The sequence below is a fragment of the Dendrobates tinctorius genome, unplaced genomic scaffold, assembly GCF_039654945.1.
Source record: "Dendrobates tinctorius isolate UK_male_01 unplaced genomic scaffold, ASM3965494v1 ptg000211l, whole genome shotgun sequence".
Taxonomy (NCBI): Eukaryota; Metazoa; Chordata; class Amphibia; order Anura; family Dendrobatidae; genus Dendrobates; species Dendrobates tinctorius.
The window spans coordinates 14998620-15026009 of record NW_027361878.1 but is presented as its reverse complement, the minus strand read 5'-3'; the positions used below and the strand labels follow the sequence as shown (position 1 = coordinate 15026009).

General features: G+C 45.7%; 1 protein-coding gene across 1 annotated transcript in view; it reads left to right on the top strand.

Annotated features, from left to right (window-relative positions):
- The window catches only part of ATG2A (autophagy related 2A), a 212600-nt gene that overhangs the window by 141460 nt on the left and 43750 nt on the right, over positions 1-27390 (top strand). The window contains exons 25-28 of the mRNA XM_073554473.1: positions 8441-8533; positions 9719-9789; positions 11191-11267; positions 12888-13058. Coding sequence (XP_073410574.1) covers positions 8441-8533; positions 9719-9789; positions 11191-11267; positions 12888-13058 — 412 coding nt within the window. The remainder of the gene's footprint in view (positions 1-8440; positions 8534-9718; positions 9790-11190; positions 11268-12887; positions 13059-27390) is intronic.

The window sequence follows — 27390 nt, the reverse complement described above, 5'->3', positions numbered from 1 at the left end:
TATAATCCTGCTGAAGTAATTGGGTAAACAAGATTTGTTCACCAATGTGCAATACCAATATGTAAACTATGTACCGCTTAATGGCAAGACATGAAGCTTGAAATAGATAGATATGTAGCGCTATATGTTGGAATCAATCACAAGATGTGCAGCTTAATAAATTGAATTACCACAAGGTGCTAAAGGGGTGGACATGAGCCAGCACCGACATGTCATCCATAGCATATATACAGGAAACTAAAAATCCTCAAATATTAATACCAAATCCATATGGTGAATTAAGCTGCCATTTAGCGCTAAATAGAAAACATGGATCAGCGCAGAGACAAAAAAATTATATATACAATCTATAAATAATTGTGTAAAGAAAGTATGATGATATAGGTGTCTCAAGCGTACAGTGTGCGCAATAAATAAATAATCCAGCGCTTCCTTGACATAAAGAGCGATAACCTCAATATAATATAATAGACCACCATGTAGCACTAAATATAAAACATAAACCAGCACAAGAGGGATGCTATGTTAAACCGTGCAATGAATCAAGCACTTAATAATAGAATACATAGTCCAACATAGTAACCCATAAGGTGGATTAAATTGACATGTAGCGCTATGTAGTGAACATGGGCCAGTGCAGGACTGAATCTAGGCCAGCATCAGACTGGATCTATGGTATGGTAAACCAAACAGAGTGTCCAGCACTAAATGGTGAAAAGGACATAGGATTAGGTAGAGCATAATATATTACCCGATAGATGAAAAGCAGTGGTAGAGGCGGATTGCCACAAAGAACGCGCCCCGACGCGCGTTTCGGAAGAACTCCTTCGTCCCCCTGACAAAGGAGTTCTTCCGAAACGCGCGTCGGGGCGCGTTCTTTGTGGCAATCCGCCTCTACCACTGCTTTTCATCTATCGGGTAATATATTATGCTCTACCTAATCCTATGTCCTTTTCACCATTTAGTGCTGGACACTCTGTTTGGTTTACCATACCATAGATCCAGTCTGATGCTGGCCTAGATTCAGTCCTGCACTGGCCCATGTTCACTACATAGCGCTACATGTCAATTTAATCCACCTTATGGGTTACTATGTTGGACTATGTATTCTATTATTAAGTGCTTGATTCATTGCACGGTTTAACATAGCATCCCTCTTGTGCTGGTTTATGTTTTATATTTAGTGCTACATGGTGGTCTATTATATTATATTGAGGTTATCGCTCTTTATGTCAAGGAAGCGCTGGATTATTTATTTATTGCGCACACTGTACGCTTGAGACACATATATCATCATACTTTCTTTACACAATTATTTATAGATTGTATATATAATTTTTTTGTCTCTGCGCTGATCCATGTTTTCTATTTAGCGCTAAATGGCAGCTTAATTCACCATATGGATTTGGTATTAATATTTGAGGATTTTTAGTTTCCTGTATATATGCTATGGATGACATGTCTGTGCTGGCTCATGTCCACCCCTTTAGCACCTTGTGGTAATTCAATTTATTAAGCTGCACATCTTGTGATTGATTCCAACATATAGCGCTACATATCTATCTATTTCAAGCTTCATGTCTTGCCATTAAGCGGTACATAGTTTACATATTGGTATTGCACATTGGTGAACAAATCTTGTTTACCCAATTACTTCAGCAGGATTATATCATTTTTTTCACACTTTTTTATTTTATTATCTACACATTTTAATATCATATATATTATCACTATTATTGTACAGTGTTTTATATTTGACATTTTTTCATTGTGCACCTCTTCACAATATTTTTAATTTTTGTATTTTTCTTCCATTTATTTATTTTTTCACACGTATATCTGTACATTTGTATGTATTTTTTCTGCTGCTCCATTGGGGATTACTATACAATTTTGTTCCCTACCATATGATATATTTTCCGTTGCAGTGGTAACAATATCTAAGCATGTAATTACTAATACATCGAGGTGTCTTTTGTGCCACATTTTATTATTATTTTATTTGTCTTTTATATTTTGTTGTATATTGTGCCTGAATCCATAATAATAAACATTATCTTTTTCATATATTTTTTGGATTTTTCCTATTTACATCTACACAATTATTAATTTGTGGTTCATGTACATCACATGGTAGTTTCCTTTCCTTATTGATACCGGATGGTCTGCCATTCAACTTTAAAGGAACTCATTGCTAATTCATTATAGATTTTATTCATTGTTGATTTATATTATTTATTGTTGGTGTGTTCCTTTACGTTTCCTCTGCAAAATTTGTTAGTAGTCTTCAGACTTCATAATGCCATGCACACGGTCAAACAGTCCAGTGCCAGAGTGTTGTGAGCTCATTTTCTCGTTCACCTTTGATGTCCGATGAACTCCCTCTGCTGGTGAAAGGAGGTGGTGAAACTGATTTGGATGGGAGAAACCTGTCACCTGAACAGGTGGATTGCGATTGGACATCCGGAATCTGAGTGGATATAAGACAGCCGACGCCCTGTAGGGTTGCTGGTGATTTCTCTGCTCTGAGCTCTGGCCTCCAGTTCAGTTCCTGTCTTCTAAAGCTAAGTTTTGCTCTGTTATTGTTCCATGAGATTTTGTCTGATTTGCTTAGTTTTGTGTTCTGCCAGCCCCGGCTGGGGCTCTGCTGAATTTCCATATTTGTCCCTGATCGGTTAAATCTCTTTTGCTCTGTCTTCAGAATATATCGGAGTGCTGATAAAGGGATTTTGAAGTCTAGTGACTTCAGGGCCGTTTTTCCTATCAGACGTGTTGGGACATTTTTGGTAGGGTTTTTGCGGGTTGCAGCCAGCATCTTTTCTGTCATTTCCTATCTAGTTAGTTGGGCCCCATCGTTTGCTCTGCCTGTCTTTCTGTCTGTTTTTTCATCTGTTTTCACCGACAATACATGTTGGGGGCTGTCTATTGCTTTGGGGTCTGCTCTGGGGCAGTTTAGATTTCCCCTTTCTTTAGGCTTATTTAGTTCTCCGGCTGTGAAGAGGCGTCTAGGACCACCGTAGGAACGCTCCATGGCTACTGTTAGTTGTTGTGAATAGGATCAGGGGTCTGCAATCCGCTAGCTACCAACCTCTCCGGTTTTCTGGACTTAGCTTGCATTTTGTTTTTTCCTCCTCCGGTGACTCATTCATAACAGGCACCCTTTTATCAGATGGACACGCTGTTCGTGCTCCCCAAAGGGCGCAGGAAGGGACTCGTTGCCTCAAAATTGACCATAGCCAGATGGATTCGTTTGACTATTCAGGAGTGCTACCGCATTAAAAGCATGCCGATTCCAGCAGGGATCAGAGCGCACTCTACTCGGGCAGTGGGCGCCTCTTGGGCACTTCGGCACCAGGCTTCGACAGAACAGGTTTGCAAGGCAACAACCTGGTCCAGCCTGCACACATTTGCCAAACATTATAGTATCCATGCTCAGACCTCGGCGGATGTGAGCCTGGGTAGAAGGATTCTCCAAGCAGCGGTGGCGCACCTTTAAACAAGTGGTGCATGTATCTGTGTCCCCCAATGAGGCGAAGGAGAAACATGGATTTTTGTGATAACTCACCGTAAAATCCTTTTCTCCGAGTCGCTCATTGGGGGACACAGCACCCACCCTATTAGCCAGTCGGCTCTTGTTTAAATTTATATGCATTTACTAATTTGATATAAGGGTGGTGTTTTGGACATGTTGTACCTGTATTAAGGCTGATTTTGTTGTCGTCCTACTGCTTTGGCACCAAACTGATTTCCGCCCGCAATAGGTGCGAGGGTGTATACGACGGAGGAGGAGCTAACCTCTTTTTTTCACTTAGTGTCAGCCTCCTAGCGGCAGAAGCATACACCCACAGTATCTGTGCCCCCAATGAGCGTCTCGGAGAAAAGGATTTTACGGTGAGTTATCACAAAAATCCATATTTCATGTTTGCATGCTATGGTGCTACATAGTGCTTCCTTTTTTGTTTGAGTGTATATGAGTTGGTGACTCTAGGTTAAGCACCTGATCACACTTAGTTTATGCTAGAATGTGACGGTCAGTTTTTTGAAATTTGTAGTCATTAACCTTCTGACTGAGCACTCCACCTGTTAGCCGCAGGCGTTTTTAATCACAGCAGGGCCACCACCCCTCCATAGAGATATAGATTTCAGTCTAAGGAGAGGATTTACATAGGTTCCCATACAGATTATGCGCTAAGCTTTCTCAATTTTTCATATTTCTAATGCAGTAATGTAATTCATTTTTCATATTTCATGTCTGCATGCTATAGTGCTGCAGTGTGCTTCCTTTTTTGTTTGAGTGTATATGAGTTGGTGACTCTAGGTTAAGCACCTGTTCACACAATGTTTATGCGTAGACGTGACGGTCAGTTTTTTTAAATTTGTATTTCCTATTAATGAGCGAGGAGATGGCAGTTGGTGCTTTTAAAATTCTTTGGAAGAAGGTAGGAGCTAGAGGCCTGAAACAACACTTGCAGTTCTCCATAGAACTTTACGAGCATCAACTGTTATCTGCTTTCTCAGTAATGGGAAAATCTGTATTATTTAAAACAGATTTTAACCTTGAATTGAGAATTTCTCGAAGGAAAGATTAATCCAGGGGAGAAAGAAGCAGATTTCTCTTATAAGATTTATTGCAGAGCCTCTTGCTTTCACTGTACTATTGATTTATGAGGGGGAATAAAACAACGGTTACACTTTGTTGTAAGGAGTACATTTCCCAGAATGTAGGTCACATGCACTGATATGCTATATAAATACATGCAATGGTCCCCTCTAAGGTTCCTTTACCATGGGGCTCAAACTCTGCAAATATTTGGAAATCTTCTGCCTTTTACAGTGCTATAGTTATGCGGAGAATATCAACAGCATAAATTGATCCGTGCTGCCAATTTGAAACCAATGTCAATTCAAGACACACCATTTTCACTATGAAATCTACATCAGAAATGTCCCATGGGAACATATCCAAAAGGGTATACCACTGCATCAGAGACGACCCCTTCATTGGAGCTTCCGTGGCTGACTGCTAGGAGAAAGCGTGATCCGGCAGGCTGCAGAAAAGTTATTTTACAAGTGATTTTCTAGTTTTATTGTATGTATGTATATATATATATACACTCACTGGCCACTTTATTAGGTACACCATGCTAGTAACGGGTTGGACCCCCTTTTGCCTTCAGAACTGCCTCAATTCTTCGTGGCAGAGATTCAACAAGGTGCTGGAAGCATTCCTCAGAGATTTTGGACCATATTGACATGATGGCATCACACAGTTGGCGCAGATTTGTCGGCTGCACATCCCTGATGCGAATCTCCCGTTCCACCACATCCCAAAGATGCTCTATTGGATTGAGATCTGGTGACTGAGGAGGCCATTTGAGTACAGTGAACTCATTGTCATGTTCAAGAAACCAATCTGAGATGATTCGAGCTTTATGACATGGCGCATTATCCTGCTGAAAGTAGCCATCAGATGTTGGGTACATTGTGGTCATAAAGGGATGGACATGGTCAGCAACAATACTCAGGTAGGCTGTGGCGTTGCAACGATGCTCAATTGGTACCAAGGGGCCCAAAGAGTGCCCAGAAAAAATTCCCCACACCATGACACCACCACCACCAGCCTGAACCGTTGATACAAGGCAGGATGGATCCATGCTTTCATGTTGTTTACGCCAAATTCTGACCCTACCATCCGAATGTCGCAGCAGAAATCGAGACTCATCAGACCAGGCAACGTTTTTCAAATCTTCTACTGTCCAATTTCGATGAGCTTGTGCAAATTGTAGCCTCAGTTTCCTGTTCTTAGCTGAGAGGAGTGGTACCCAGTGTGGTCTTCTGCTGCTGTAGCCCATCTGCCTCAAAGTTCGACGCACTTGTGCGTTCAGAGATGCTCTTCTGCCTACCTTGGTTGTAACGGGTGGCAATTTGAGTCACTGTTGCCTTTCTATCAGCTCGAACCAGTCTGCCCATTCTCCTCTGACCTCTGGCATCAACATGGCATTTCCGGCCACAGAACTGCCGCTCACTGGATTTTTTTTCTTTTTCGGACCATTCTCTGTAAACCCTAGAGATGGTTGTGCGTGAAAATCCCAGTAGATCAGCAGTTTCTGAAATTCTCAGACCAGCCCTTCTGGCACCAACAATCATGCCACGTTCAAAGGCACTCAAATCACCTTTCTTCCCCATACTGATGCTCGGTTTGAACTGCAGGAGATTGTCTTGACCATGTCTACATGCCTAAATGCACTGAGTTGCCGCCATGTGATTGGCTGATTAGAAATTAAGTCTTAACACACAGTTGGACAGGTGTACCTAATAAAGTGGCCAGTGAGTGTGTGTGTATATATATATATATATATATATATATATATATATATATATATATATATATATATATATATATATATATGTGTGTATAAATAATGTATGTGTGTGTGTATATATATAATTATGTGTGTATATTATACATATATATTCTTTACATATGTACAGGGTAGGCCATGAGTGATATCAACTACTTGTTTGTGGCACAATAGTATATGGGAGGGGGGAAACTTTTCAAGATGGGTGGTGACCATGGCGGTCATTTTGAAGTCGGCCGTTATGGATCCAACTTTATTTTTTTCAATGGGAAGAGGGTCATGTGACAGATCAAACTTATTGAGAATTTCGCAAGAAAAACAATGGTGCGCTTGGTTTTAACATAACTTTATTGTTTCATGAGTTATTTACAAGTTTCTCTGTTTACAGCCATTGACATGTCGCAGAGGTTAACACGTGAGGACCGGATAGAAATTGTGTTGATGTCTGGTGAACGCAGTAACCGGGGTCATTGCAGCAGATTTCAATGCAAGACACCCTACGCAAGAAAACTGTCACCATTCCCATTTTAGTTAGGTGTATCCATATAAATGGCCCACCCAAAAAAGTTTCCTCTCATCACTGGACATAATCTTCTGTGTAAACTGAGGGTCCTGTTCCAAATTTTTGTTTTGCCCATTCTGCAAATTCAGCTCGCCGATCTGGGTCATCCTCGTTGAGGTGCTGCAGCAGCTGGATTTTGTAAGGGTGCCATTTGTGAGTAGCTAATATTCGCCGAAGGGATGTTCAACTGATGACAGATCGGCACTGAAATTGCAGAATGTGCAAAACAAAAATTGGAAGAGGACCCTCAGTTTACACAGAACATTATGTTCAGTGATGAGGGAAAGTGAATTTGGGCGGGCCATTTATATGGATACACCTAAATAAAATGGGAATGGTGACAGTTTTCTTGCGTAGGGTGTCTTGCATTGAAATCTGCTGCAATGACCCCGGGTACAGCATTCCCCAGACATCTCTCTCTCTCCCTCTCCTCTCCCCCCGCCCCCCCCCCCTTCCCAGGCAGCTATTCCTTTAAAATTCTTCATTCGGCGGATCCGTAAAAAACAACGGTCCGGTGGCATCCGTTCACATCAGTTAGCAACAGATCCGCTTTCCGCCATTTTGGCGGATGTTAACTGACACAAAAAACTGAAGTGTGAAACAGGCCTTAACCTCTGCGACATGTCAATGGCTGTAAACAGAGAAACTTGTAAATAACTCATGAAAGAATAAAGTTACATTAAAACCAAGCACACCAATGTTTATCTTGTGAAATTCTCAATAAGTTTGATGTGTCACATGACCCTCTTCCCATTGGAAAAAATAAAGTTGGATCTAAAATGACCGACTTCAAAATGGCCGCCATGATCACCAACCATCTTGAAAAGTTCCCCCCTCCCATATACTAATGTGCCACAAACAGGAAGTTGATATCACCAACCATTCCCATTTTATTTAGGTGTATCCATATACATGGACCACCCTGAAATAATATACATTACCATTTATTGGATGATAGATCTGCATGATTGTCATCCACAGCCACGTAACATTACAGGGTCAAATATAAATGCTTGTTGTAACTTGTGCAGTGGATAGTTTTGTGCTATGCACATAAATATCAGAATTGCAGACAGAAGTTTGCATAACAAATGTGCCACAATATATCAGACTCTGGTGAAGTGTATAACAAGAAAGTGGCATCAGGGAGCGTGTTTGGAGTTTGTGCCACAATATTGCAAACACTGGAGAAAAAGGTAAGCGAGAAACATCCGTCGGTAGTCATAACCCTCACTCTCTCCTAAATGTGACGGCTCACTCGGAGGAGGGTAGTGAGGGAGATACTGAAGCCCATTGTTTGGCTCGATAGGTCCCGTACATCAGACATGTTCTCTGCAGTACGGGACGTGATGGAGTGTGCACACTTCATATGCTTCTGTATCTAAGTATATGAAGGCACAGTAGGAAGCCGTGCACCACTGTGGGTGTTGTATTACGGCCATAGGGACAAGTGAACATGCAGTTTTAAAAATCCATGATACCGTCTTTCTAATTGTCGCATGTCTTCAATCGTCAGACCACTCTACCTCCCTGTCAGGGTCCTCATTACAGCAGAAACGTTTACTCTCTCCAGTAACATCGTGGTGGACACCTCAACCTTCCTGCTCAGGTAACTCCGGGTTAACCTCAGACGCCGATGTGTTGTTCTTGGTGCCTGTGAGCGCCGTTATGAGTATGGCGGTCTTAGTTATCATATTTGCTGTTATGAAATCAGCAATACTAAGTATGCCTATTTTTTATTTCACTTTTTTTGCTCTATATGTGCATTTATAAATGGAACGAGAGGATTTTATTGTATCTTTTTTTAACTTGAAACTCATTCATATTTTATGGAGGGACTAATTTACACTTCGGGGGGGCGGACAACCCTTATACATTGCAGATGCATGTCAACCCATTGGCACCCCATTAGGGTACTGCATGGGTTCTGTTGGAGTTAGAGGAAACCCCTTGCCTTTGTTAAATGGGTTGTCCGGCCATGGGGTATGAGCGCAGTGGACATTCTTCAGTGCCGGGAGCAGACAGTCTTGTGACCACAAGTATGCACGTCCACATTCAAACTAGATGTGTCCGACCTTGCTCAATGCAAAGTGAGACCACGCACATCTAGTCAGCACGTGACCAAATGTATGCTAATCACATACTTGCGGCAACACTCCTACCACTCCCGGCTTCAAAAATGGAGAATCCTGACCGCGCACATAGTGACTGCAGACTTGTACACTAAGGCCAGACAACCCCTTTAAACTCCTTAAATGCCACAGCTGCTTTTGACCGCAATATCGAAGGAGTTAAAAACCAGGCTTGACATTCTCTGAAATAGTGGACATAATGGTGGGATATTTGCTGTTGATTCCAGCTATCGCCATGACGTAATAGTACAGTTTGTGGAAACAGCCCAATTACTCTGATGATGCCACTCTTTCATGTTCCGTCATGCCCCTAATTTTAAAGTGGAGTCTTTCAGCACAAAATGACTGTTCAAACCAAGCACAGGTCCTCACTGCATGGCCAATTAGTTCAGTGCACCTTCCCACCTACTTGTTTTCCATCTCTGCCCTTCTCTTCCTTGATTGACAACTTTATCTTTACAGAAGCCAACGAAGGGGGAGAGACAGATGGAAAACAGTAGGCGGGAAGGTGCACTCAATTGTTTGGCCATGGCAAGGGTGCACCGAGTGCCTCTGCTTGGTTTGTACAGTCCTTCTGTGCTGATCTTGTGATTTCATGTTTAGTCTGCTAGATTCTGGCTTTTAGAGTTGCACTTCTATTCTCACTTATGTTTTTCTTTTAGGTTCATCCTAGACGATTCTGCTCTTTATCTATCAGATAAATGTGAAGCTGAGGTTACAGATTTAAAGAAAGGTATGGAGTCATCTCAAGGGCCGTTGTAATTGTGATGAGTTAGTTGAAGCATGGTGACATTTTTTATATGATCTAAGAAGGGTATATTACATTCCTCTTTAATAATGGTAGAAGGACGTAGAAATATCTAGAATGATTTGGAAGTTAATGCATTTTTTTTTTTTTTTTTATTAAACCTGCTTCTGATGTCTTTGTCATTTTTTGAAGTCAAGGCCGCCTCCTTTACAGCTTTAGAGACTAATTTCTTAATTTTGTGTTGTGCAGTAGAAAATACTAATACTGTAAGTCCAGAACATTAAACTGAAAGAAACTTTAAGCATGTGGTTGATGAATATTAGGTAGTGAAACATAACTGTGGCATGATCCGCTGAAGACAGTGATTGGCTGCAGCAGTCGTATGCGCTATAGTTGCGACGTCACCACTGCAGCCTAACGGCAAACACAGGAGCAGCAGCGATGAGGCAGCGCGGGACCCCGGGTGGGTTTGTTGTTTCACTGATTGGTAGACCTTTTTTCTTATTTATTTTTTAATCAACTAACTTCGTCCAGGGACTGGTATTTTCTGAAAGGGGACTACTCCTTTAAGATTGACCTATATCCACTAGATGGCAGTAATTCTTTTACGGTTTTAAAACAATTTTTTTAAAAGGAGAATTTTCACACACAACTTTTTTGCATTGTAAAAACATGTCTGTTTGCAATCCCCGAAGCATGTGTGGTATTCGTTCACGCATGTGCTTTTGTGACGGAGGTAAAGATGTCACGTTCATTTGTGGCTGTAATGAAGCAGGTCCAGGTCACACGTGCAACCAATGGCACGTAATCTAAGACGGGAGCGTAAACTGTCAAAATCCCATCAGTGGTAAGAAATTTTCGGGGTTGTATGTAGCCACAGTGTTACAATACAATTATTCACAGAAAACTCATTCATGATCTGCACTGTATATCACTTTCTTATACTGGATGGAAGCGAAACCTGTAACATTGAATGCCTCATGTGTAGGGGAAAATTTGTCATTGAAAAATCTTCCAGCTCTTGTTTTCATTAAAGTGAACCTGTCAGTAGAATAAACCCTCCAAATCCACCTATATGGGCATGTAGGTCATAGGAAGCTGAATAAAATGATACCTAGATATCTGCGATTCATTGTCTTATTCCAGCCAAATCCACATTTTTCTTAATCTGCAGATGAGCTTTTAAGATCTATGGGCTGGACATAGATCTTCCCGAGAATCTGGCACTAGAGCTATGAAAGGGGATGTTAAGACATCAGATCGCGGATATCAAGGCATTGTATACTCGAACAACTGTCTATGACCTACAGTTCACTGTGTACATTTATGTGGCATAGGTATGGAAAATTAAATGTTGCTTTACATGATATGATACTTTGTCTACAGATTATGTCTGTGTCCTGGATGTAGATCTCTTAGAATTGGTAATCACTACATGGAAAGGAAACTCCTCATCCAAACTGGTATGAAAATCATATGATTGTAATCCATGATCATGAGGTCTGTGATCAGCCTCTTAATAGACAGAACTGTATAAAGGGGGAATGGGACAATTATTTCCTGTGAACCACAAATCTCATTAATGTTCCTTGCATGCCTTCTGTTTCTTTTAACTGTGCCCTCTGGAATTCACGGTCAGCGTGTAACAAACTCGCCTACATCCATGACTTTTTTCTTTCAAATTCCCTTAAGCTTCTGGCTCTTTGAAACCTGGATCCAGCAGTCGAACACCACCTTTCTTATATGGTGACCTTCATTTTTAACATACCCCAGACCTGAAAACAGAACAGGTGGAGGTGTTTGTCTGCTTCTCTCAGCAAAATGTATTTTTCATTATCCCCCAAGTACCATCACTAATCTTTTCTTTTGATGTTCACGCTGTCAGGCTCTACCGACCTTTCTCCCTCCGAGTGGCAGATGTGTATCGCCCTCCGTGCCCCTCCCGTCACTTCCGGGAATGCTTTGCCACCTTGATTCCGCAGTTCCTATCCGGTGACATCCCCACCCTCATCCTGGGGAACTTTAACATGCCTGTTGGTGATCCGCTCTCCCCATCTGAGACTTTTATCTATATCTGTATCTTTTTCAGCCTTTCATGGTCTACTAACTCTCTTACTCATGAAGACAGGAATACGCTGGACCTGGTCTTCTCCTGCCTCTGCTCGGTGCATGATTTTACGAACTCCCCTCTCCCACTTTCTGACCTCAACCTTCTTTCTTTCTCTGTCAAGAACTGTCACCCCACTCAGGACACACCCACTTACCACACTTATAGAAATATATGTAACATTAACACCCAGAAACTTATGAAGAACTTGCAGTCATCGTTGGCCCCAATATCCTCCCTTTCGTGTCCTGACTCTGCACTGAAACATTATAATGAAAAATTGCCCAGTGCCCTGGATGAAGCTGCACCTCCTATACATAGAAGAACTCAGCACAGACAGCGACAACCCTGGCACACGCTGCAAACACGTTTCCTACAGCGGTGCTCCGGGAGCGCCGAACGTCTGTGGAGAAAATACAATCTCACAGAAGACTTCATCAATTATAAGTTTATGCTTAAAAGATATGACTCTGCCCTTCACCTCTCTAATCAAACCTACTTCAGCACCCTTATCGACGCACTATCCAATAATCTAAAGCAACTCTTTGGCACTTTTCATTCTCTCCTCAATCCAAGAGTGTAGACACCAACCACTGACCTCAGCGCTGACAATCTGGTCAATTATTTCAAAGAAAAAATTAACCATTTAATGTGGCACATGTGGGGATTTACAGAGTCCTACAACTTTTTTTTTTTTTTTTTTTTTTTAAATAAAGCTGTAGCTAAAGAAGTCACCTAAAATAGTCCTCATTGTACCATTCACCATTCTCTAATAGCCTTAACTCCCTGGCACCACACCATACATTTACCTGAAATGTTCATCATACCAGTGATGACAACCGTCCTCCTTTAGCAGCTACCAATATCAGAGACCTCTCTTATCTTGGTCGTATAACAACTTAGATTTGGCAATAAATAGTGACAGTGTATTATTCTGCTGCCATTGTCGTTCCGCTCATTTTTCCTTTCCTTACAGGCTCAGCCATTGTTTGAACTTCGATGCTCTAACAACGTCCTCCACATTCACACCTGTGCGGACTCCTGCGCCATGCTTGCCAACCTCACCCAGTATGTGATGAATAATGGAGACCTGCACTGCCCTCCAAAGCCCGAGCCGCCCACCGAGATTGCCGGACAGAAATTACAGGTACCAGATCCTGAAAAATGTCTTGTTCGTAAATCCCTTCTTTATCCCTTGTGCAGATATACGTCACAATAGATAGGATTGTGGTTATTGGGTTGCTTAGTTAGAATTGCTGGACTCCCAGCGATCAGCAAGTTATCCATTTTCTTCTTGATAGGGTATAACTTGTTTCTATTGGCATTATCCCTCTAATTCGGAGTATTGGATTCAATTACCCTTTCTACAAACAGAGGCTTTTTCTGATTGAACATTTTTAGTATTGGGTATAGGCTATTGATGAATGAATGTGCTCAGATAAGGTGTTATCCCATCATGCTCTTGTGCTAACCAAGTGTCTTCGGTGTGGTATAAAGTTATGTTAGAGTCCCCATGGCTGCATGTGTCACTGCTGTTAAACAGCCGCGAGACATGTAGGGATTGCCTAACAAACAGGCAATCCTTGCATGTGTTGCGTCTCTTTAACAGCCGCGAGACATGCAGCCGCGGGGACTTGAACTTATTTTTCGAGCACGCCGAAGACACTGTTAGCACCCAAGCATGCTCGGATAACACCTTTTCTGAGCACGTTTCCTCATCACTAGTAGAAGCGTCCTCTGATCATAACATGCCCTTGGTTTTCTGGTGATCAGGGAACCCAGTGTTAACACCTCACTACATCAGTCTATCTGCGTAATACATAGACATTTTGGCTTATCCAGCTCAAGAAACATTTTTCTTAGCTTTGAATAAAAGACCTCCATTTTTAAAGCCAGAATACTCTGAGTTTTTCAATGTAAGTTTTCTAAACCAGACAGCCCTGTTAAAATAGAGGAGAGATTCTTCAGGAGATGAGTGTTCAATGGTCTTACAAGCATGTAAGTGCTCCAAATGTATCCTAAGTAACAAACATACTGTATTAAAGGGTTTTCCAGTGAACAGCTCCACAGAATAGGTGATAATTTGCTAATCTGTGGCTGGCCAGCAGCTGGGACCTGCACCAAATGAAGAAATACTGTCCCCAAAAGGGAACTTTTCTCCCCTTTACAAAATGGACTGGCAGATCAGACATCATAACACCACTCTATTAGTCCCCAACGGTGCTGCAGGAAAAAAGCTGAGCACAGCCCCATAGGGAATTAATGAAGCAACGGTATCACATGGGCACTGCCCCACTCCAATCCAGTGAGAATAAAAGCGTACTTGCTGATCAGTCTGGGTTCCAGCGGTTAGACCCCTATCTGATTCATTCTTTCTTATGGATTGGTATAAATTGCTTACACCAGACAACCAGTTTAAGGCTAATTTCACATTAGCGTTTTTTTTGCACAGCGCATCATGCGTTTTTGCATGCGTTTGCGTTTTTATGCACATTCGTTCTCTATGGGTTAAAACCAGTGTCTACACATTTTTACGCCAAAAACGCATGCGCACTAAAACGCAAACGAACTCGTCCATGCGCACGCCTGCGTTCCCATAGACTGTAATGCGTTATTACTCTGTCGCCTTATTGGGGGACACAGAACCGTGGGTGTTATGCTGCTGTCCACTAGGAGGCGACACTATGCATAATCTGAAAAAGATTAACTTTGTCTCCTCCTCTGCAGTATACACCCCTGGACGGCGTCAGCCTTCTCCAGTTTTTGCTTAGTGTCGCAAGGAGGCACACCTTTTTTCTTTTTCCTTTCGTCGGAACAGATGAAGAAAAGTGAGTCTCCAGCCAGACTCCCGGCATGGCTCCTTCCTTGGCCCCCTTTTTAGGGGTGCCCAGTTGAAGTGGAGATGTCGGTTCCCCATGTCGCTCCTTCCCCAGTCCCTCGGGTACTGGTCCGAAGTTGAGACCCCCCCCCCCTCCTTCCCCAACCCCCTTCAGGGTCTGGGTTGAGGTTGAGGCAAGGATGAAGACCCCCTGACGGTCAGATTTCGGAATAAATTCTTGGACTTTTGTGCGCTACCAGATAAAATCACTAATCCAGTGTTTAGGAGAAAGATTAATCCATTTATTTCCCAACGCGTTTCGAAATGTATACCATTTCTTCTTCAGGGGATGACATCTGAATGGTATACATTTCGAAACGCGTTGGGAAATAAATGGATTAATCTTTCTCCTAAACACTGGATTAGTGATTTTATCTGGTAGCGCACAAAAGTTCAAGAATTTATTCCGAAATCTGATGTTGAAGCGGTCGCAGAGTTGACCTTTGGATGTGCAGCAAGCAGATTACTGATCCTACATGCTTTAATCTCTCCTAAAAAGGGTGAGTAAATTCTAATTTATTTTTTCTGCAATAACCCGGATAAGACCCTATTGCGCTTTTCTTGTTCCTTTAGCTATATTGCAATTGACCCCCTGACGGTGACAGGCGCACCCTCCCTAATCCCCCGCAGGGGGCATTAGGTTGAGACGCCGCAGGTAGGGTCGGAGTACAGACAGCATTCTGCACCAGGGACCCCAGACCAGCTGTGGGATCCTGCTGGGGCCGGGGGAGGGTGCAGGCAGACGTGGCACAGCAGAGACAGGGCTTTCTGCGCTCCTGCCTCTGCAGCAGCAGTGGCTCCACGGCGCTCCAGGGACCCCCCCACACAGGAACCGCTAGCCCTGCTGCCCCCACCGCTAGCCAGTCGCCCATTCCGGGGGGGTCCGGTGCAAATCCGACCCCCTCCCGGACTACCGTGCCGCTCTGGAGCCCTCCTGGGCATCAGGCCTCTAATTTAGACCGCGGCTTCGGCCTAGCCGAAGCCGCCGCCTTTTTCCCCGCCCCCCGGATGACGAAAATGACACTGCAGTGTCATAGAAGGGGCGGATCGAGGCAGGAAGGGCGCGCTTTTACATGGCCCAGCGCGCCCTTTTCCAGCTCTCCGCCCCCTTCCCTCTCCACCTCAGAATCCGGTGGCCATCTTGCTGCACCTGAAGGAAGGCAGCACAGCAGTCTCTGGGGGGCACAGGACGTGGGACTTATCAGCGCTGGACCTAAGGGGAGCACCGGTGGGGTAAGATCACAGCTGGGTCCTTGGTACTCAGCTGTGAATTCCTATAACCTATAGCGCTCTCCTACTCCTTTTTCCTCTGCGTAGATACCCTGTAGGGCCTCTATTAATCAGCCTAGGTACTATGTCGGGCTCAAAGAAAAGAACCAGGCAAGACTGCTTTTACGCAGTCTGCACAGTCTGCAAGGTCACTCTCCCCAGCGGCAGCACGTATCCGCACTGCCGGGACTGTACCCAAAAAACCGGAGCAGAACCCCAAGAAGTCCCTACCAATTCTTCTGCGACCGCTACTGCGCCGGAATGGGCAACTCAGATGTCGCAGTCTATAGATAACCTGACCTCCACATTACTGCAGGCTCTGCAGGGTCATGTCTCGGCTATGAACGTTACCCAGCAAAGGGACGTCCGGTCTCACGTGCAGGGCGCTTCCGACAGTTCGAGGCGTAAGCGGACCCACAGGTAGCGTTCATCTGCGTCCTCACATAGCAATAGGCCTTCCCCCTCCAGGGAGAGACACAGTGGCTCCAGGTCACCGAGGCCGTCCCCTGATAGGGAAAGACAATGCGGATCTCCACAATCCCAGACCAGGGAAAATCTCCGCTCTAGTTCGCCCGCTAGGGAGCTCCTTAGCGATGCGCAAGACTCAGAGGGCATATGTGACTCCAACTCAGATAGCGAAACAGAGACCGCTCTGCTCCCTTGTCCCCCTAGCAATACTGCGATAGTTGAGGATATAGTCTCTTCCATCCTTCGGGTGCTGGACATTTCAGATCCAACCCCGGATGCACCAGAACACAAGATTTCCTTTGAAAGTGTTCAGAAACCATCGAAGGTCTTCCCTAATCACCTGGAATTTCAAAAAATCCTTTCTAAGCATTTTTCGCAGCCTGAGAAAAAATTCGCCAATCGCAAGTATTTGGATGCAAAGTACCCCTTCCCACAAAAAGACACCAAGGATTGGACAGATCCGCCTGAAGTGGACCCTCCAGTCTCTAGACTAGCAGCACAAACGCTTCTCTCGCTGCCGGACAGTTCAACCCTCAAGGACACAGCAGACAGGCAGGTTGAACGCATGGCTCGTTCAGTCTTCGAAGCGGCAGGTGCCTCTCTGGCTCCCGCATTTGCTTCAGTTTGGGCAGCCAAGGCCATCATGGCCTGGGCTGATCTCTTGCAAAAGGGCCTTCAAGCCTCAAATCCTCAGCTGGCGGACCAGGCAGTGCAAATTGCAGTGGTGGCAGATTACATGGTCCATGCAGCGTTGGACTCTGCAAGAGGGGTAGCGGCAATAGCATCAAACGCCATCACAATCCGGCGTATTCTCTGGCTAAGAGAATGGAAAGCGGATGTGGCCTCAAAAAAGTCCCTAACAAATCTCCCGTACTTCAGTGGCCGTCTTTTCGGTGAAAAGCTGGATACAATGATACAATGATATCCAATGCTACCGGGGGCAAAAGTACTTCCCTCCCTCAATTAAGACCAAAACGCACGTTTAAAAGACGTAATCAATCTCGTTTCCGATCCTTTCGGAATTCTTCAGGCTGGTCCGTCTCACGCCCAGCACAAAACCGTAGTCGTTCCCCCCGCAGGGACAACACACGTGCGGCACAGAGGCCGGACAGGAACTGGCAGTCAAAGGCAAGCCAAGCGAAATCTAAAGGAGGAAAACCTCAGACTTTTCCCTCATCTTGACTCATGCCCTCCGGAAGACACCCCACTTGTAGGCGGACGACTGCTACTCTTTCAGCAGGTCTGGCTGCCTATTACAGACGACAAGTGGGTCAAGGAAATAGTGTCTTCAGGATACAAAATCGAGTTTACTATCAGCCCACTGCACAGGTTTTTTCCCTCTGTTCCTCCAAAATCCCCGCTCAAAGCTCAGGCCTTCCGTCAAGCGGTTTCTTCCCTCCGGCAAGCAGGAGTCATAGTGCCGGTCCCAGCAGAAGAGCGCTTCCGAGGGTTCTAGTCCAACCTGTTTGTGGTGCCCAAGAAAGGAGGCAGCGTCCGACCCATACTAGACCTCAAGCAACTCAACAAGTATGTTCGAGTTCGTCACTTTCGCATGGAATCCCTCCGGTCAATCGTTGCGTCCATGGAAAAAGGAGAATATCTCGCCTCCATAGACATACAGGACGCATACCTGCATATACCGATTGCTCCCGCCCATCAGAGGTTCCTCAGATTCGCAATCGACCAAGACCATTACCAGTTTGTGGCCCTCCCGTTCGGTCTCGCCACGGCTCCCAGAACATTTACAAAGGTCATGGCAGCTACCATGGACGTTCTGCACTCCAGAGGCATAGTAGTCGTTCCATACCTGGACGACCTTCTCATCAAGGCCCCCACCCTCAAGGACTGCGAGGTCAACGTCTCGATCACGATCGACACTCTGAGGCGCCTGGGGTGGTTAGTCAATTTACAGAAGTCCTCGACTACCCCGAGTCAGTCTCTGACCTTCCTGGGGATGTTATTCGACACCTCCAAGGGTCTGGTGATTCTCCCCAGAGACAAGGCACTGGCTCTTCGTCTGGGAGTTCACACACTCCTCCGCAAGTCCCCCAGATCTCTCCGGTATGCCATGAGAGTACTTGGCAGGATGGCAGCAGCAATGGAGGCGGTACTGTTTGCCCAGTTTCACCTCAGACCCCTTCAACTGGCCATCCTCAAGCCCTGGGACAGGAATCCGTTCTCCCTCGACAGGGAGTTCCGGTTATCAGCAAAAACCAGGAGGTCTCTGCACTGGTGGCTCGAGCCAACCTCGCTTGCAAGGGGAAAATCCTTTCTCTCCGGTCAATGGAAGGTTTTGACCACCGACGCAAGCCTTATAGGTTGGGGCGCGGTGCACCTGCATCACAGAGCGCAAGGCAGGTGGTCACCAATGGAAGCGACCATGCCCATCAACATCCTGGAAATCCGGGCCATCTTCCTGGCATTGAAAGCCTTCCATCACTTGCTAGCAGACTCTCAAATCAGAGTACAGTCGGACAATGCCACGGCAGTGGCATACGTGAACCACCCGCAGCATCCAGGCGATGATCGAAGTAACACGTATCCTACAATGGGCGGAGAATGTGAGGTCGGTACTCTCTGCGGTCCACATTCCGGGTGTGGACAACTGGGAAGCCGACTATCTCAGCCGACAAGGAATGGACTCGGAGGAGTGGTCTCTCCATCCCAAAGTTTTCTGTCAGATCTGTCATCGTTGGGGAACCCCGGACATGTATCTAATGGCATCCCATCTCAATGCCAAGGTTCCCAATTTCATGGCCAGGACGCGCGATCCGCGGTCGCTCAGAGCAGATGCCCTGGTTCGGGACTGGACCCAGTTCCAGCTTCTGTACATTTTTCCACCTCTTCCCCTGATCTCCAGAGTCCTGAGGAAGATCAAGCAAGAGGGAGTTCCCACCATCCTGATCGCTCCAGACTGGCCCAGGTGTACATGGTACGCTGACGTCGTGCAACTCACAGCAGACGCTCCCTGGCGTCTCCCCACACGTCGCGACCTTCTGTCACAAGGCCCATTCTTCCACCAGAACTCAGGAGCTCTCAATTTGACGGCGTGGCCATTGAGACCTGGGTTTTGACCCAAGCAGGTTTTTCACCGGAAGTCGTTAAAACCATGATCAGGGCTCGAAAGCCAACTTCAGCCAGGATTTACTATCGTACCTGGAAGGTTTTCTTCACATGGTGCGAATCTCGTGGGCAGATCCCACTCCCCTATTCTCTTCCAAGGGTCCTCGGTTTCCTTCAGTCAGGCCTGGACGCCGGGCTATCCCTGGGCTCGCTGAAGAGCCAGGTGTCAGCGCTTTCAGTGCTCTTTCAGAGGCGTATTGCTAACAAGCCGCAAGTGAAGACTTTTCTCCAAGGGGTTTCCCGATTGGTTCCCCCCTACAAACGTCCGTTGGAGACGTGGGACCTCAACCTGGTCTTGACAGCACTACAGTCACCTCCTTTTGAACCCCTTAAGGAGGTCTCACTCCGCTTTCTATCAAAGAAAGTGGTTTTCCTGGTGGCGATCACCTCGCTACGCAGGGTGTCTGAACTTTCAGCTCTTTCCTGCAGACAACCCTTCCTGGTTTTTCATCAGGACAAGTGGTTCTACGTACAGTCCCATCCTTCCTTCCGAAGGTTGTGTCCAGCTTCCACCTCAATGAGGAAATCTCACTACCGTCCCTTTGCCTGGCTCCCGTTCATAGGGTGGAGAAGGCTCTGCATACGCTTGACCTTGTCAGGGCATTGCGTGTTTACGTGTCTAGGACTGCTCCTTTCCGGTAGTCTGATTCACTTTTCCTTCTTCCAGAAGGCGTTCGCAAGGGCCTACCGGCTTCCAAAGCCACCCTTGCTAGGTGGATCAAGTCCACCATTCAAGAGGCTTACCGCCTCAACAATTCTCCTCTTCCAGCCAGTATCACGGCACACTCTACGCGGGCGGTAGGGGCCTCTTGGGCCATTCGGCATCAGGCCTCGGCACATCAAGTGTGTAAGGCGGCCACTTGGACTAGCCTGCACACATTTACAAAACACTACCGAGTGCATACCCAGTCCTCAGCGGATGCGAGCCTGGGTAGACGGGTCCTGCAGGCGGCAGTACCCCAAGTCTAGGGGACTGTCAACATAATATTCGTCCACTGCTTCCCGCCCAGGGACTGCTTTGGGACGTCCCACGGTTCTGTGTCCCCCAATAAGGCGACAGAGTAAAGGAGATTTTTGTGTACTCACCATAAAATCTCTTTCTCTTAGCCTTTAATTGGGGGACACAGCTCCCACCCTGTTGCCCTTGCGGGCCGTTGTTACGGTTGGGTTCTCATGTTGTTTGAGCTCGTTTATAGTAGCCTTCTTACAGGCATGGTTATGTTTCTGGTATTTTCCTCCTAATGCTTTTGCACAAAACTGGAGAAGGCTGACGCCGTCCAGGGGTGTATACTGCAGAGGAGGAGACAAAGTTAATCTTTTTCAGATTATGCATAGTGTTGTCTCCTAGTGGACAGCAGCATAACACCCACGGTTCTGTGTCCCCCAATTAAAGGCTAAGAGAAAGAGATTTTACGGTGAGTACACAAAAATCTCCTTTTTGTCGCATTCCATGCGCAAGCGTATGCATGCTTTTTTTATGCCTTTCGGCGGACCCAAAAATGCAACAGGTTGCATCTGGTGCGCCTGGGCGCACACCTTGAGAAAACGCATACGCACGAAAACGCATACGAACGAGTGCAAACGCAAGATCATGCGCACGCCATGTTAAACATAGGTACGCATGCGCATGGACGCGCACGATGCGCTGCGCAAAAAAAAGCTAATGTGACACCAGCCTAATTTGGGTTCTGCTCACATCAGATTGGAGCATTTCATAAGTATTGCCTGATATATACATCCATCAACAAGCTCTGACATATGCTACAGTGCCCAAGGACTACCATGTAAAAAAAAAGAAAACCTGTTACATACGGTTGTTTTACTAGATGCCTCTATGTAGAAAAAGTATAGACCTTTGCACTAAAAATAAAACAAAAGTACACTGACCTCTCCAGGCCTGACCCACGTTTGGCCTCCATATGTGATACTTGTGGAGTATACCAGAGGATTCCATTTTGTGCCATGTTTATTTAGGAAGTCCGATGCTATTCATTTTTGTTACCATTTTTCTGTGTTTGCTGGAGTTACTTGGTGCTGGGAGTGAGGTTGCTTACAAATGCTCTGATATTGTGAAATCGTATGTGCAGCCTTCCTACAGGGGAAAATACACAGACGTTACAGGCACATATTACATTCATTATTATTTGGATATGGCAGAAGGCAAAGGCTCCACTTTAAGGGCTCATTCAGACGTTAGTTTTTCTCGTACGCGGTCATTCCCTGTTTTTCACGGATAGATCTTGTACCTATTCTAATCTGTAAGGGCTGGTCACATGTCTGTGTATTTTTACAACCAAGTGATCCTCCAAACATCACTGTAAACTTTTCCGATTGTGATCTGCGTCTCGAATGGTTCTCACCAATGCAAGTGTGTGGGTCCATGAAAGAATCGGACAGCACTCAGATGCCATCCCTGTGACGTCTGTTTTTCACAGACCCTTTGATAGAAGCCTGAGAAATCTTTTGTTTTTCTTTTCATCCTAGAAAAACTGATGGAACTTTGACCAAACTTCGATATTAAATACTGACACTGACCAAACTCTGATGATGACACACTCTGATCAAAAACTGATGAAATTCTGACTGAGTTTCTCCTACAAGAATAATCACTGATGTGTGAATGAGCCCTTACAGTGCGAAAAAGGAGATGCTGCTGCTTTTTATACATATCTGATCATCTAATCCAGTCGCCATTATCGCCCAGCGTTGTGGGAATACTGAGCGCGCCGTGTGTTTTCTGCTGTGATATCAGATAGTATGCAATATTCTCGTTATTTTGCACAAAGAGCATGTAAAAACATGCCATAAGAGAGTGTTTTCCCTGCTTGTAATACATAATAGTGATGTACTGTGATCGTTTGCTATTACATTCCTGTGTATAATCTGTCTGCCACTTTCTGAAGTCTACTGACTTTTTATTACCCCCTTTTATTTTGGCACACAACAAAGCCTCATTTGACCTTAGTTGATGAACAGCATCCAAATTCAGAGGATACGCACTCCCAAATTCCGTACTATGATGTTTTGCGGCTTCAGCCTCCTGGGTTCTGGCACCGGTCATCTAAACACTTCCTTTCTAGCAATATCATTAATCTGAGTGTGGTAAACACGTTGACTTTTAAGGCCATTTTGAAATCGGGAAGCATTTTGTTTTCTCAAAGAAGACCAAGTGTGTTACCCATCTCATTAGGATCTAGCGCTGCTGCCATAGTTTGATGTCATTTTTTTGCAGGCGCTTGAACAATTGATTAATTTAATAAGAATTAATGACCCGTCTCATCTCAATAAACTGTTTAGATTGCTCTTTTTGCTTTCTATCCTTTTTTATGTTTGGTAAAGTTACTGTGCTCAGCTCTCATCGTCTCTTCCATTGACAATGAATAATGCCAAAGAACAACTGACCCCGACTCCACAGTGAGGTAACTCACAGCTGATGGGGCCCAATGGCAAAACCTCCAACAGTGCCCCCAGTTTTCAGGACCTTGGTCTTCTCATATGGCCAAAGGGACTCCTTATACACTAGTACCTGTGTGTGACTTCAACCCCTGCACCCTTCTTTCTCCTCCTGGCCGTACTCTTCTGGCAATCGAATGGGTTCCCAGCAGTATGACACACAGTGGTCCAAAAATTATCACCTACCCAGTACTAAGTTGTTACTTTTTGTATACTCCCTTTAGGGCCTTCTCATGGGGTCAATATTATGTATTAAAACAAAGTCCTCTTTTTTTTTTTTTTTCTTTACAGCAATTAAAGATCTTTGCGAATTCAATCATTTTTCGTTGATCAAATCTTTTATGGTTACCTAAAAATTATTTGTCAGTGTGATGTGCCCCTCATGTCCCCCACCGCATCTGCTACTAGTTAGATGATGTGACAGGAGGAAAGGTGAGCAATCGCCAAAGGGATCAGATTGAGGAGATACTTGTTACATATAAATACATGTCTTTCCCAACCTTAACCACTTGTTAGATTGTGCAGCGGTTCTTGTTTATTGTTAAAAGGATCTTTAGATTGCTTCTACGCTTCGATTTTCAGCTGGCAAATACGGTACATTGTTAGCGTCCACCCTCTAGGCTACATTTACACTATTTTCCATTTGTCTGTTTTGCTTTTAAGAACAGACAAACAGAATTAATGTCCAAAACGCATTTGTTGCGTAACTGATGCAAACGGAAGCAGAATGGCCCATTGTGGGTAAATTTGCTTCCGTTTATAGAACGGAAGCAAAAGCGCATCATGCAGAACTATTTCTTCCATTCTAAAAAGTGGCTCAAAGTAGACCCAAGAATAATCAGTAGGACCCCTCTTCTATTTGAGAATAGTTCCAGTTTGTACATGAATTACTCTAACCCGAACCAGCAAAAGGAGTTTGTAAATAGAAATGTGAACTAGGTCTTAGAAAATAATTAGCCAATAGCCATTTCTCCCAACTTTGGCATCCATATACAGTCACATGCAACATAACTTGCTTCAGGAAAATGCACAAAACCAAGCATAGTGACAAACATGGTGGGTATAGTTTTCTCCGGTTTATTTGTTATTTAGATTGTGTTCTTTTAAAGAGAATCTCTCAGCTCATTTTATTTCCAAGCCAGTTACATGTATGTGTAGGGTATAAGAACACAAGTGAATGAATACCTTTTATTAACCGAAAACTCCACCCTGCTGCAGAGCGATCCACTTTAGAGGTGATATTCAATTTAGTCTGCAAGTGCTCTGGGCAGGAGGGAGCACTTCCACTGTTTCAGCTCCTGTTTCTGTTCTCAGCCTAACTCCGCCCTCCTCTAAGTGATTGACAGTTACCTCTACTGCAGTATGTCACATTCATTTTATTATTCATCAGGCATTTATAGCTTACACTTTTGATAGGGCCAGCATGGTGGCTTAGTGGTTAGCATTGTAGCTTTGCAGCGCTGAGGTCCTGGGTTTGTATGTTCTCCAGTGTTTGCGTGGGTTTTCTATGGTTTCTCCTGTTTCCTTCCACACGCCAAGAACATACTGATGAGGAATGCAGATTGTGAGCCCCAATGGGGACAGTGCTGTCTGTAAAGTGCTGCAGAATAAATGGCACTATACAAGCAAGTAAAATAAATATATTAATGTACCAGAAATGTCTCAGATCGTAATACCCCTATAAGTTTGATGGCAGATGTTTTATGTAATTTAACATGACAATATGGCCCTTGAACTAGAATAAAATGTGCACCCCTACTAGTGCAAGTACCTTGTAATGGTAACTTTATCAGTTGTAGTGACGACATATGTAAAGCCCCTTTATACACATTAGAAGCAGACCGAATCTGACGATTTGGCAAGATCATCTGACCATCAAGTGCAGGAGTCTCAATCTCAGCTGGGTAAAAATGGGCCGCCCATAGAAAAATGTGAATATGAAGGGCTGCGTTCTTTGTGGGAGAAGATTACGTTTTCAGTGATACCATTATGTTTCTATATGATTCTTTGATCATCATCTTTTTTTTCGCCATGTTTTTTATTCTTTTTAATGGTGTTGATCATATGGATTATTGTACAGGTATTCCCTTTTTCTCCTTCGTCTCATTGGGGGACACAGAGACTGTGGGTGTGTGCTTCTGCCGTCTGGAGGCCGACACTAAGTGTACAAAAAAAGAGTTAGCTCCTCCTCCGCCGCATACACCCTCGCCCCTAGGCCGGGCGTAACTCAGTTTTTGCTTAGTGTCTGATGGAGGCACACGCAGTCTGGAATTCCAGACTAGATTTTTTTTTTTTTTTTTTTTTCCTCCCTTTTTTCTATGAAGATAAGATAGGGGCGACGGTTCCTATAGAGAGGATCCGATCTCCCCAAATCACCAACGGGCGACCACGTGTGAGTAACCCTCCACGTGTCCTCTCCCGCACCGAGGGACACATCTGGGACTTTTTTCCAGACATCTATTTTTTTTTTTTTTTTTTTTAACGAAAGAGGGGCAACGCGTCCTGATTAGAGGACTCGGTTTCCCCACAACTTCATCAGGAGCACGTGTGAGCAGAACCAGGGGTCAGACTCCGCGTTGCTACTCTCCTACAACAGCAGTGTATGGAGGACCCGTCCACCCCTTGGTAGTGAGTCCAGGGGGTTGAATCGGAGGCGCAGGTGAGAGCGTACAGGGGGAAGAGGCCGCGGGTAAGACCGACAGAGCAACCCCCCCACCCCCCCCCCCCCCTGCACGGCGGATGGCCCTGCTCACCTGTTTGGTATATGGGGGATCCGCTCCTGGAGCGCACCGCAAGTTGGCGCTGGTGGGTAGCGGTAGCCAGGGCGTTGCAGGACAGCCCGGTGGGTGACCCGGGCTCCGCACGCCGCGTGTATCGCGGCCGGAAGCCCGCCGGCGGCCGCGGCCCCACTGCAGAGCGCGAGTATCGCGCGAGGCCGCGCGCCGACTTCCGGTGGTAGCCGGAAGTCCCGCCCGCTGACTTCCGGTGGTAGCCGGAAGTCCCGCCCGCTGACGCGGCGGTGACAGCGGCGATGGTGGAGACGCGCGATATAGGGCAGGAGGTCAGAGGCGCAGATCCCGGAGAGACTTCCGCCCTAACACATTGCATCCACGCAAGGACAGCCCGGTGGGTGAGTGTAACTCCGTTTGGAGAACCACGCTGCTTGTCAGGGAAGAGGTTACCCTCCTCCTCCTTCTACTCTGCCTTCAGCCTGTGCAAGTATGTCTGCAAAGGGGAAGCTCTGTACAGGAAAAGCTCACTCTTTCCTTTACGCGGTTTGCGTGTCCTGTGGGGTCAGGCTGCCAAAGGCACAGGCGGGTAAATATTGTGAAGCCTGTGAGTCGGAGCGCGCCCAGGAGCCCCCCACTGTTTCTGAACCAAGGGGTCAGGACCCCCCGGAATGGGCGGTGTCCTTATCGCAGTCTATGCTGTCCCTTACGAGGGCAATTGAATCCCTTCAGGGCCCAGGCGGGAGCAGGGAGGGGGGTCTGCCAGCGGAAGAGAGCTCGTCCTCGTCTCAGGACCCTCCAACCATTAGAGGTCGCTCCAGTACCAGGCAAGCTCATATAAAGAGGGTTCGTTCCCCGTCGGCCGGACCCTCCGGGGCTTCGGCGGCGGGTATTAGGGCATCCCGTTCCCCGTCACTGAGCTCTGGGAGCGATCAGGATGAAGGAGAAGAGGAAGGAGCCTGGAATCTAGAAAGTCTGGGGTTCCAGGATTCGGTGGACAGTCTCATTGAGGCAGTCAACCAGACATTAGAGATCGAGGACGATGTGCCCACAGCCTCAGGTCACAAGGTCTCTTTTAAGAAATCCAGGCGACCACATAGAAGATTTGCCACGCATCCGGAGTTTGAGGAGCTAGTCCAGAAACATAGAGATCACCCGGATAAGCGCTTTGCAATGCAAAAAGCGCTACAGGCAAAGTATCCGTTTCCTCCTGAGCTCCATAAGGCTTGGGTAGAGTCGCCAGTAGTGGACCCTCCCGTGTCACGTTTAGCATCTAGGTCGCTATTGTCAATACCCAGTGTTTCCTCTATTAAGGACCCAACTGATCGCCTCATGGACGGGCTTGCCCGCTCGGTATATGAGGCAGCAGGGTCGGCTCTGGCCCCCTCCTTTGCGGCGACTTGGGTGGCTAAAGCCATGGTTTCGTGGGGGGAAGCTCTGTATAAGGCCCTCCAGGACAGGGATCTGCCCGCGGAGGTCTTAGAGGTGGCAAATCAGATGTCAGGGGCAAGTGATTATCTTGTCAGCGCCTCACTGGACGCGGCCGAGTGTTCGGCGGT